Genomic DNA, 13,339 nt, shown 5'->3' with positions numbered 1-13,339 from the left:
TATCTTAGATCCCCCATCCTATCCCATATTCTCTTCCCTATCTCCTCTCCATCCACTCCATATCCCCTATCCACTTTCCCTTCTCCATCTCCTATCCCCTCCCAATTAAGCCCATCCTTTCCCATAACCTTTTTCTTACCCCCTTCCCCATCCCCTTTACCCTTTGAGCTATATCCCTTCCCCATACCCTTCCCTATCACCTTCAATCTCATCCCACCCCATATCTCTTCCCTAGCCACTATTGTCAAGGTAACGCTTTGACTCGATTCATCTTACAAAGTTTTGTTTAATTCATGTTGCAAAGTTACTTACACTATACTTCTTCGTGTTACATGCAGATTTTATCAGGTCAGCCTTGACCGAGAATACTAGAGCTGACTACCAAAAGGCCAACGGTCAACCCACTTTCCACACTTGACAAAAACTAGAAATACAAGGACAGGATACCAAGAGCTGGCGGAAGCCTAGAAAATGTACAAAGCTGGGCATTTGAGGATGCCTACAATATGTACAAAACTGGGCACACAATCTGAGCTGAGGACTGAGATGAAAGAACTATGAAGCATACTAGTTACAGTGGATCAAATTAGTAGTCACCTAAGCATCTTAACGTTCTGCTATGCCTTCAAACCGTCCATCATGTCGTTAACTAGAATTCTTAGTAACTCCACGTCTTTAGGATCTGCTAGTGCATCAGAACTGATAGTACTACTGGTGTGGTCAAGTTTACCATCACGCTTTGCCAACTCTTCCCACCATTTCTGCCATACGGGGCCTTCGCTAGGCAGGAGCTTCTTCGATTTCAACATGGAGCGATCATTGGTGTGCTTTGCCACAAATGCCACAGCTGCTGTCCTGTTCCGAAACACAACCGAATCCTCGGGCACAATTTTGAACTGCTCACAGGCCTTCTTGGCCATGCCCAACTGTCCGTTTTGAGATCCCTTCACCATGTCCACTACCAAGCCGATGAGGTTGGCAATGCCGAATAGAATCTGCCCGCTCATAGAAACATTGGGCAAGTAGAGGACGCTGGCTATCACGTAAACGTAAAGCATGGAAGCAGCCACGAACAACACGTACTTGCTGAGGGTGAGTTGGAAGTCAACCTTGCGTTGGAACAGAGCTTGAATGTCTTCTTCTTTTCCCTTGATTATATGGAGAGTGTCGGGATCGGCATCATCCACAACCAAGCAATCGCCTTCAGGTGCAGCCTTTGCCACCGTCGGGTTGGAGTATTGAAACCGACAGAGCCTCAACCCCCACACAGCTACAAACATCCCCAGCGTTCCCAAGGCTATCAATCCGGCAACAAACCCCTGCTCACAACTGATGCAGCGAAAAATGATTGCAAGTGTGAGGAGTAACGGTAGCCATCCTAGGAAGACATAGCCCCCTTTGCTAGCTTTAAGCTTCACAGGTGTATGTTCCTGTTCCCTCCTCACCTCCAGAGTGATCACCCTCACTTCCCTTTTCGCATCTCTTCCCTTGTACCGTCCGAATAGTCGCCCTCGTTCCACATCTCCGGGCTCCGCAAATAGGAGTGACAGTTCCAGTTCTTTCCCTTGTTCTCCCTTCCAAAGTGATTGATGCTCCCGCACGATGCATGCACCCACCGCATTGGCCAGGGGACATTCGGTATTGGACTTCAGTCCAATGTAGCGCAATCCTTGCGGGCAGTCCAGCCCGGCGAGTTGATATGCGTCTACCTTTCCACCGAAGGCCAGCAAATGTGCCAGAGCGAATCCAGAGGCTTCAAACAACACAGCCGCCACGCTCAAACTTCCCGGCCCTATGTGGCCCGTTAAGTAAAACGGGTCGTCGTTGAGAGCTGAGTACGTCAAACTCTTTGTGGACGCCTCGGTCCCAAAGGTAGAGATCAATCCGATCAGATCCAACTTCACATCGAAGCGGTTAATGGCATGGCACATGTTTGCCGCTGAAGCAGTAGGGAATTGTTGTGCAACTAAGAGAATCCCCAACAAATTAGGACCTAAAGAACGATTGGCAGACGCAATCCTACTGAGGAGTCCTGCACTCCGCGCGACTGTATGGCTGTTGCGGTCCTCAAGTCCGTCTAAGCTCAAACTCTCATGATACGGCTCCCCTCGAGCGACTGCAGACTCCCGAGCAATAGAAATTCCTAGGGGATTTGCAGTTTGGGCTCGATCGCAAGGATAAAAAGCAGGAAGCGTGACCAGTGCTGGAAGCAACGACGATCTATTGCTGCACGCAACAAAAACGAAAAGGTGGAGAGAGTCGCATGCGAGCTACGAATGTGGAAGAAACGACGATCGAGAAATCTCCAAGTGATGTGCTGCGACAAAACTAAAGCATGGATGGAAGCCTGAGGGCGACGAGCTACGATGCTGGGAACTGGGTTTATTAGGTGATCTGTGGGGAAGAACTTATAGTGCGGTTCTGGGAAGCTCCGACGAGCGTTCCTGTTTATCTTCGAAGAAGCTTCACAGAGGCAGAGTCGAGGCACACACTGCCATTTACAGTCCTTAGTGTCTTGTACTAAGGACCCCTCACGGAAGTTTCCACCTATTTGCTGCCTGTCTCATTTTCTATGTCCTCCATTCCTGTATGAGTCCTTACGAATCTCACAAGGGGCGCACATCCTTTCATGTTGGTTCGTGGTATTTCTATTCGCCCCCACATTTCTATGACAACCATCGGTTTGAGGGCCCCATTTCATGTTGATCCACTCAAATGGGTTGAAAGTGCTCCAATGTCCCAATCATGTGTGACTTACACTTGACCCACTCGTGTGTGTGTGTGTGTGTGTGTGTGTGTGTGTGTGTGCGCGTGCGCGTGTGTGTGTGAGTGAGAGAGAGAGAGAGAGAGATTTCACTTAAAAAAGTGTGTGTTTGAATAAATGAGTAACCTGACCCGTCTATGACAGGCTAGCGACCCGCTTCGCTGGGTCTCAAGGATGGGATCCTTAGGTTCCTTTAAGTTCAAGGAGTAAAATTTCAGGTTTTAATTTACAAATCTACTGCTTTTTACAAATTTATCAAATTGGATCTTTAGCATTGCCTTTAGTGGGGGAAAATGTTTTCAGTAACATTGCATCTCTCTCTCTCTCTCTCTCTCTCTCTCTCTCTCTCTCTCAATCTCAAAGTTTGTAAGCTTGCAAATTTTCAACTAAATCCCAATGAAGCCCTAACAATGCCTTTATTTGGAAAAAAAAAACTTTATACCAATAGTGTGTGTGTGTGTGGAAATCACCCATTATATGATGACCTCTTATACCAACAACATAACAACGAAACTTTTATAAACACAACAAACATACTAATATCTAAATGCAAGTGACATAATTTAGCAAAAAATGTGTTCTATGAATAAGTATACTTAGTATACTTCAAACGATACATCCGAGAACAATGTATGAATATGCGAGAATATAATATGTGCATAAGTTTTCCAGAGACAAAACCCCAAATCCCACATAGTCCCTGTAACCTGAAAAGAACATAGAGGTGCTATGTGGTCTAATGATCCTAGCAACTCCTTAGGGAATCACACCACAAAATCCAAAGTGTATCCGTCCCCCAAAAAGGAGGTCACAGATATGGTCAGATAAACATAGAAACAGAGCCATATATGAGGTCCACCCATAAAGGGGCAACAAAATAAAGTGCCCTAATCAAAAAAGCCTGCGTCTATTTACTGCAGTCCCAAGCGGGAGTCGTTCACGGTTGTACTCTGGAGAGAAGTGCCAGATCACACCTATGTAAGGCACATAAATCAAGTTAAAGAATTACAATTACCAAACCAAAAGACTTTTGCAAGTCATTAGTTAGAATTTGATGATCGGACACGTGAGAAAGCCACATACAACTACCCATGACTAAACACTAGCGTCGCCAGATATAAGCCAAGAATAGACATCGTTTGGCCTTGTGATTTGTTTATTGTCATGGCAAATGCTAGTTGAACGAGAAATTGCCTCCTCCTCATTTCAAATGGAAGTTTCAAGCTACTGGGAAGGAAAGTAATCCTTGGAATGAACACTCTATCTCCAGCATTAGCACCAGTCGTAATTTCAGCTTCTAACACCTTCGTGTGGAATTCTTTGCATGTCAATCGGGTCCCATTGCAGAGTCCTTGTCAAGGATTCAGATTAATGATTGGAGCATTCATCTTCAGAACCAATCGATAAGGTGGGTATCCACCTCCAAGATCAAGGCTGTTTAGATACTCTATTGCATAATAGAAAGGATCTTCACCAGAGTTGATCATTGAATCTACACTTAGATACTCTTTTTCATCCCTCGACATTGCCCTCAGTGCAGTATTATTGATTGCATCAACCTCAAGGTTTCGAGGTTCTAGAATAGCGCAGTCTCGGAAATATGGTGCACAATCCACAACCCTTGCAAGTCCTTGATACACCCATTGAATAAGGCCTTCCATGGAGTTTGTATCTAAAAGCATTTTCGATGGAATTATAACATCACCTTCTTTTATGCATCTGTTTATCCCATTTCCAATGTCCGAAACCCACTGTATGAATTCATGCTCTGTTGAACTATCACCATTTTGGAGAACTCGTATATTTTGTGTTAGCTTTAATACCTTAATGTATCTCCATAATTTTGAGTGGCATAATGTAGCATTAACAATCTCCTCTCATCCCGCCTTTGGAACCACTAGCAATACCTGTCTAAAATCTCCTCCTAACAATACCACCTTTCCACCAAAGAGCTTATCGTTTGACATGATATCTTGCAATGTTTGATCCAATGCTTCAAATGCAAACCGATGCGTCATTGGTGCCTCATCCCATATTATCAACTTAGCCAACTTCAAAACATCTGCAACTTGACTGTTGACCTTTACATTGCAAGTGCTAGTGGCATGCAAATCCAAAGGTATCTTGAATCTTGACTGTAGAGAAAGATCATGTGGATGAAAAACGGTTAAAAGAAGAGAAAGATGAAGAAGACTCAGAACTCGAGGCTGAAGATGTGATCAGGATGAACTCACATCAATCAAAAATCTCAATCTACATCTTAATGAAGCAGTAACATATGATCATGTGGGATATATATGGGGTCAAAGGACATGGTTTGTGAATGCCAAAGATGTGGAAGATGCAGCTATCTTTACTAATAGCCGAGACCTTGATATATCCTATGCACTACAAATATACGAGGCTTTGAGAGATGGAAAGAAACCTGTGGCAAGCAATGTGGTCCTACGTCCAATAATGTTTTGTCCAATTAAAAATAGCTTTTTGGATCAAATTACATTTACAGGGTCTACACATTTCGAGGAAACCTTCGGTTGATTCTTTAAAGACACTCTTAAAAATATTCCACATGAATAAGGCCAAGAGGCACAAGGTGAGAATATGTTAAAGGAAGCAAAGAAGGAATTCCTCCTTCATTGCAGATTCCAGCCCATTGATGGTCAACATTGGGCTTATGCTTGTAATCAGATCGCCAAAGAAGCAAAGGAGGTCAAAAGACTCACTTCAAAACAATTTGCAAAGATAACTTCATTCCATTGTTATCCTGCAACAATCTGTATATTCAAGCATGAGATCAAGTATTTGATTGAGTCTGAAAGACTTAATCATTATGTCCATGGAAAGCGTAAGATATCCTCAACATCGGAGGTCTTACAGAAGGCAAGGGTTGTATGGACAACATTTGGTTCTCCAAATCTTGATTTGAAGAGAAAGGTCACAAAAGTAGACACCGACACACTCACAAACTTCTATACTTTTTTGAGTGCAGTTGTGCCTAGGGGAACTCAAGAGTGAGAAGAAAATATGACAAGCCTCAACGTGGTGAGAGACAGATATGCCGACTACACTTCTATCATATTTCATCCTGTTGAAGTGTTCAATGATATGCTTGAAGCGTGCATTGCATGTGAGCGTGGAGAGTTGACCTATAAAGCTCCTTTGTTTGTCTCCGCAAAGTCAAAGGTAATGGATAAGAAGGAGTTGACAGCAAGGATGTGGAGGCCTATAAAGTACTTTCCTGACAAGTATGCATCCATGGCAGCATAAAAACTTTAAAGAAAGAATGGTTTTTTGGAAAGAAAGACAAAGACCACTGCTTGGAAGAATGCATCAATGTACAAGTGAGGCATGATGCAGTGCATAGTGCCATTAAGTATTTGCTGTCAGAGAAACAAATCCCACTTAGTCATTGTAACATTGGCTATAATGTGGTCAAGCATATAGCTTCTTTGTCAACACCCAAGGTAAAGCTATGGGCAAATAGGTGGATTAAAAAGGATGAAGATGGGTCAGAAATAGTAACCTTTTACATGAGAAAAGAAATCCCACAACAGGTGGTTGCATATGTGGAAAGATTAATCAGCGAGATAAGGATGCCGATAGATATGCACCAAAGCTTTCAATTCAATGTAAAGGTTATGTCAGAGTCTGAAAAGCTTGTGAACTTCAGGGGAGTTTCAGAAGATGACTTCATTAAGAATGAGTCAGCATGGGACAAGCCACAACTATTCTTTATCAATGAAGTTTCTAGCGATGATATCCATAACTTCATTGATAGAATAGTATATACCACCATTAGCAAAGTGGCAATTTGCAACATTGTCATTTTTGTTGATAAAAAAGACAAAGAAGCCATGCACGTTACTCTAGAGCGAGCATATTCATCAGATTTGAAGATCTATAGTGGTGTTTATGCAGCAAAGAGAGGCAAGAGAGAATGTGGCATAGCAATTCAATCTCTTGAATCATTCTTCTTGTGTATGCGGAGTCCTAACCCTGATCACTCCTTACAAAAGAACATAAGAGGGAATTCAAATAATTTGAGATTGATGCTAGAAGAGCAAGATATTCCCAGGTCCATACATTATCAAAAAAACAACTATGGAAGTCCTGCAAAAAGTGGGAGTCTCTTGCTTACCATGGTGGAGAATTTGCTACCAGCAGGTTGGGAGGTCACCTTGTGCAGAATGGGATATTTATTTGAGGATCTCCTCAGAAAAGGAAACTCCACAAATATTATTGAAAACAAGCATTTCATGGCCTATTTTTAGCTTCAAGCAGATCTAACCACAGGCTATGAAAAAGAGGTAGAGCACAAGGAGACTCATGACATGGATGATGACCTTGAAGATCATAATGTCCCAGTTGATGATGATGAAAAGATGGAATTACATGACCCGTTCAGAGAGAGGTTGGTGGATGAAGAGAAAGATGATGATGCCTTCTTTGATAATTATGGCTCGCAGGGCTATGTAAAAAGGCCACTACGACAATACTTAGCGGTATGAACTCTCTATTTCTCAACTAAATACAATTTTGTAAATAAGATTTAAATTTAAAAATAATGAATCTAATCTCTCATTTTTGTTTACAGGCAATAGAGGGAGAAGAAATGGATGAAGTCAATATGGAGGCACTCCCTTCTACTTCAGCAATGCAACCACCTCTAAATTTGATTGAAGAATCCCATGAGCACAAGAGCTTTAAAGACACCATGGAAAAGCAGAAGGACCGCAAACATAGAATACAAGATATGACAGAGACCTATTCTGCAAATTTAGCTGCATTGGATAAAATGGAAAGCTCATTTGAAATTAAGATCATTTTGAAACGAGAACCTCAATATTTCAGCTTTGGTAGAGAGGAGGTTTCAATCCTCTCCAATCCTTTAAAAGAGGTTAATGACAATGTTATCCTAGCCACTCTCAGGTAACATTTGTTTATTTGTTGCTACTTCAATGAGCTAACATTTGTTTATTTGTTTACAATGTAGTTATATCTCAGTTTCCTAGTGCAGAATGCAAATCAATTCTATGAGCTAACATTTGTTTATTTCTTGGTGCAGTGTAGTTATTTCTCAGCTTCCTAGTGCAGTGCAGAATCGTGTCTACATGCTCGATGCTCTCCTTTCTTCTATTCTTAGCTCTCCTCAAAAGACTATAGAAGATGTTTGTACCTGGTTAAGCCCTTTGAATTTAGATGGGGTGCGATGCATCTTTATGCCTTATCATGAGGAGTAAGTATCAACTCCAATCTTATTTTTACTATTTCTTTGGCAAGTTTGTGTAAAACAATAATCATTTTTAATCTGGTCGTGTAGCTCACATTGGAGTCTGATTGCTTGGGACCTTGAAGTCAACCGTTTGTGGTTTGTGAATTCAATGGAAGGCTATCATGCCAACTCCCCAAGGTAATTATTCTCTTAATATTTTTGTTACTTTCTTATTTTGTATCTTATGATCATGACATATTGATATATTTAATATGTCATGATGGACGGTGCTGCATATCGGCTAGTATCTGCTATCAGAACAACCACAGAGCAACAAGACCAAGTAGAATTCAAATGATGTCTACCAGTGGAGCAAAAAGATGGGCACAGCTGTGGGTGGAGAGTTGCCTACAATTGCATGTTGTTTCTTAAAGAGATTTTTTATTTGGAGTTACCAGTCAAAATGGAATCATATACAGAAGCCGATCTACTAGTGTTTCGGGCTGAGAGTATTCAGCGTCTAATTGCTACCATTGGGAAACAACTTGAAAATATGACTACATTGCAACATGTATAAAACCTTATCTTTATACTTGTATGCTTGTTCAAGCCTTTAATTGGGATGTGTAAATCTCATAACTTTTTTATATTTTCCTCCAAGAGGAGAAGAGACTGAGTCTAATGAAAGCATGTTATCTTTATACTTCTATGATTATTTAAACCTTTATTTTTATTTGGGATGTGTAAATCTCATAACTTTTTAAATTTTTCCTCCAAGAGGAGGAGAGACTCAATCTAATGAAAGCATGTATGAAACCTTACTTTTTAAATTTTTTCTCCAAGAGGAGGAGAGACTCACTCTAATGAAAGCATGTATGAAACCTTATCTGTATACTTCTATGCAGTCTAATAAAAAAACCATTATTAATGTTGGGGAACAACCTAAAAATATGACTACATTGCAGCATGTATGAAATCTTATCTTTATATTTCTATGCTTGTTTAAGCCTTTATTTGGGATGTGTACATCTCATAACTTTTTTATATTTTTATAGCAGAAGGAGGATGTACAAGACATAGCAAGTGAAGAAGAATACGATGTAGACTACTTTCTTAATAAGATGAGTCATGAAAATATGACTCTATTGTAGCAGATTGGAAGTTCATTCACCGCTATGTTGTTAATTCGACAATAACCTCATTTTTTTGAATTTGGTAAAGAAGAGATTTTAATCCTCTTGAATCCTAAGAAAGAGGTTAATGTCAAAGTCATTACAACCATCCTCAGGTTTGATGCAGCCTTTTCCTTGGCTTTATACTTTGCTTATTTTGATTAAACCCAAGAAGCTAATACTTTTTTTTTTATATAGTAATGTTATAGAAGATTTTCCTCAAAATATACAAAGAGTTTCATATGTGCTCGATTCTCTTATTTCGGAAGTGCTTAGCAACAAAAAAGAAACCATGGAGGATGTTTGCAAGTGGTTGAAGCACGTTCCTATGAATGAGGCACGAGTTATCTTTACAACATATTATGAGAAGTAAGCATCAAACCCTACTTGTTTTTTCTATTGCGTTGCTAGAATTGTCTCAAACACAGTAATTATTCTTTATTGATAATGCAGCTCACATTGGAGTTTGGTGGTCATGGACATCTTTGCTAAGAAGTTCTTCTTTGCCAAGATGACATCCGTCCATGGCACTGTGCTAGAGTAAGTATAGACTACACTTGTTGTCATTTCTTGAAACGTAGATTGATATGCAATGCACATATTCACTGTTGTTATATGTTTTGACGTGCAGATCGGCTCGAAAGTTGGTAGGTGCTATCGACACAGTAATGTGGCAATGTGACTTGGCACAAAAAATAGAGTATATAACATGTCAGGTATCACATCAAGAGGATAGCCACATCTATAATTGTGGATGGAGGGTGGGCTACAATTGCTTTTTGGTACTTGGTCAAATTTTTGAGATACAAAATGATACCACACTGTCAACATATACGGACTTGCATCTCTATGCATTTATAACATGTACCATTCGAGCAATCATTAAGGGCAACATTATGGACCCTCCCACAAGTCAAATAGATAATGGCTCAGAGGAGTGCAAAATGAATGCCGTCAAAGAGTCAAAGGGGATAGAAGACCTCAACTCTACAATCATGGCTTCATTGGAAGAATTGGGAAGCTCTTTTAATGTTAGGGTTATGATTCAACATAGACCTCAGTATCTTGAATTTGGTGGAGAGGAGATTTCAATCCTCTCTAGTTGTTCAAATAAGTCAATAACAATGTTATGATGGCCATTCTCAGGTTTGATACAAACTTTTTCTCTGCTTGATAATTCAATATTTTGATTAAATCTAATAAGCTAATATTCATTTATTTGTTGGTGCAGTATAGTTATCTCACGATTTTGTAGAGCCGTACAAAACCGTGTGTATATGTTGGATTCCCTCCTTTCTACTATACTTAGCGATAGCAGAAAGACGATAGCCGATGTTTGTAAATGGTTACAGCCTTTACATTTACATGGTGTGCAAGTCCTATTTATGGCATATCACGAGATGTAAGTATCATGGCAACCTTTATTTTCATCTTATACTGGCAACATTGTGTTAAATAATAATGGTTCTTAATTATTCGTGTAGGGAATATTGGAGTCTGGTGGTTTGGGACCTTGAAGACAACTATTGTTGGTTTGTCAACACGATTGCAGGCTTTCATGGCTCAGTGCAAACATAAGTATTCTATTAATCTGTTGTTACTTCTATATTATGTACCTTATGTAATAGACACACTAAGTTTTTTTAATATGTCATGATGAGCAGGTCGGTTGAGAAGTTGGTATCTGCTATCAGAGAAACAGGACAGTACAAAGACTCGCTAGACTTCCAAAAGCATTTAATAGTATAGTAGGAAGATGGGCATAGTTGTGGGTAGAGAGTTGCCTATAACTGCGTGTTGATTTTCAAAGAAATTTTCTCACTTAAGCCACAGGTCTCATCGAAAGACTCTTTGGAGCTCAAATATTCAGAGGAGGATATACAATTGTTTAGGGCTGAAATCATTCAAGACCTAATTGCTGCCATTAGAATACAATGTGCAACTGAAGCAATATCAGAGCTTGCATTTAAGGAAGAGGAGACTGAGTCTACTGTGAAAGCACTGCACACTACAGAAGAAGTAGAGACTCAGTGTTACACCTACAGCACCACAGCCTCCACTGGAAGCATCAAAAGAGTTGCCATAGCCTCTGCTTGCATTTAAGGAAGAGGATACTGAGTCTACTCCAATTTGTGACTTATTACTTAAGTGGCATTTAGTCATGATATTTATATATTTATTTCATGCACACAATTTTATGATATGAATGTGTGATGATGTGATTATTTGGAAATATAACCTTGTGTGATGCTCGTGTGATGAGAATTTTGATATGAATATGTGATGATGTAATATTTGTAATATATTTCACTCCAAAGTATCAATTCCCAATACTTCACTCACTTCAAGTACAGCATTCCCAATGCTCTGCAAAATTTTATTCAGTTGGACAGTCTCCACTCACTTAAAGTAGAGCATTCCCAATGCTTCTCTCACTTTATTCCAACCCTTATCCTTATCATAGCGAACACATCGTGCCTTAGTGCACTTGTATTCTTCCATCCTAGTCCTTACACAAACACTCTCTTATTTCTTACATCCTAGTCCTTCTGATTAACTTGTATTCGTCTTTCACTTTACATCTTCCCTCACTTTCTATCCCTTCAAGACACTCTCTTATTTCTTACATCCTAGTCCTTTTGATTAACTTGTATTCATCTTTCACTTTACGTCTTTCCTCACTTTCTATGGCTCTCTCTCTCTCACTTGTAATATATTTCACTCCAAACTATCAATTCCCAATGCTCCACTCACTTAAAGTACAACATTCCCAATGCTCTGCAAAATTTTATTCAGTTGGACAATCTCCACTCACTTAAAGTAGAGCATTCCCAATGCTTCTCTCACTTTATTCCAATCCTTATCATAGCGAACACATCGTGCCTTATTGCACTTGTATTCTTCCATCCTAGTCCTTCCACAAACACTCTCTTATTTCTTACATCCTAGTCCTTCTCAGTAACTTGTATTCTTCTATCCTAGTCCTTCCACAAACACTCTCTTCTTTCATCCATCCTAGTAACTTGTATTCTTCTATCCTAGTTCTTCTCCACAAACACTCTCTTCTTTCATCCATCCTAGTGCTTCTCATTAACTTGTATTCTTCCATTCCACAAACACCCTCTTCTTTCATCCATCCTAGTGCTTCTCATTAACTTGTATTCTTCCATTCTAGTCGTTCCACAAACACTCTCTTCTTTCTTCCATCCTAGTCCATCTCCCTTTCTTTATCATCTCCCCACCCATGGATGTCCTTGGCATTGTCGAAGACGTGGAGTTTGGAATTAACAATCTCAAAGAATGGATTGCTGACCAAGGAGCATAGAGAGAGGTCAGAATTCGACAAGGTTCTCCTTTGACACAAATGGAGAGAGAGGAATTTGATGCACAAAGGCATGCAGAGAGGGAGGAGACTCTCAAGATAGCAGAGAGTGAACGACTTTTAAGACATATTATAAAAGCATGACAAGATCTCTTAGACTTCTTAAGTAACCTTTGTTATTGCAGCTCTCGTCATGGGAGATTTGATGTGGATGCTGAGAGAACAATAAGAGCCTCACAGAGAAATTTGTGACTGCGTAAATTACTTCCTTGCATGTAATTATGTTGAGGATACAGATGTGGAGGCAGTGAAAGATTGGGTTATTGAGAAGATAAGAGAGACCAATGATGAGATCTTCTAGACTTTGGGTGATTAAGAAGATAAGAGAGACCAAGATGAGATCTTCTAGGAGCTAATGTAAGGTGTTTTTTGACACCATATGGCTTTGAGTTATATGATCTACTTCTTGTACAAATGTGATGTGCTCTCTTTTAAATGTACTATAGTTTTGAGAGACCAATGATGAGATCTTCTAGACTTTGGGTTATTGAGAAGATAAGAGAGACCAAGATGAGATCTTCTAGGGCTGTGAGCTAATGTAAGGTGTTTTTTGACACCATATGGCTTTGAGTTACATGATCTACTTCTTGTACAAATGTGATGTGCTCTTTTTTAAATGTACTCTAGTTTTAATAACATGTCACGCCAATTTTTCAAATTTGATTTTTTAAAATCTTACTTTTTGTCTCTTTTAACAATGTGATGTTCTCTATTTTTAATGTACTCTAGTTTTAATAACATCTCATGTCATTTTTTATAATTTGATTTTTTAAAATCTTCCTTTTTGACTCAATGTTTTGTTTTATAAG

The 13,339-nt window shown here is 39.7% G+C and overlaps 1 protein-coding gene across 1 annotated transcript; it reads right to left on the bottom strand.

Moving 5' to 3' along the window:
• Positions 1 to 4,119: 4,119 nt before the first annotated feature.
• Positions 4,120 to 4,782, bottom strand: LOC147893804 (uncharacterized). The gene is made up of 2 exons (XM_087386363.1): positions 4,672 to 4,782; positions 4,120 to 4,515 (listed from the first exon to the last, which is right to left on the bottom strand). The coding sequence occupies exons 1-2, from the start codon at positions 4,780 to 4,782 to the stop codon at positions 4,120 to 4,122; spliced, it is 507 nt and encodes a 168-aa protein (XP_087242489.1).
• Positions 4,783 to 13,339: the final 8,557 nt, after the last annotated feature.

The sequence above is a fragment of the Dipteris shenzhenensis genome, chromosome 15, assembly GCF_047967505.1.
Source record: "Dipteris shenzhenensis isolate YYH24624 ecotype China chromosome 15, Dip_SZ_1.0, whole genome shotgun sequence".
Lineage (NCBI taxonomy): Eukaryota > Viridiplantae > Streptophyta > Polypodiopsida > Gleicheniales > Dipteridaceae > Dipteris > Dipteris shenzhenensis.
Note: the sequence above shows the minus strand (reverse complement) of the source record. Positions and strands in the feature narration are given on the sequence as shown.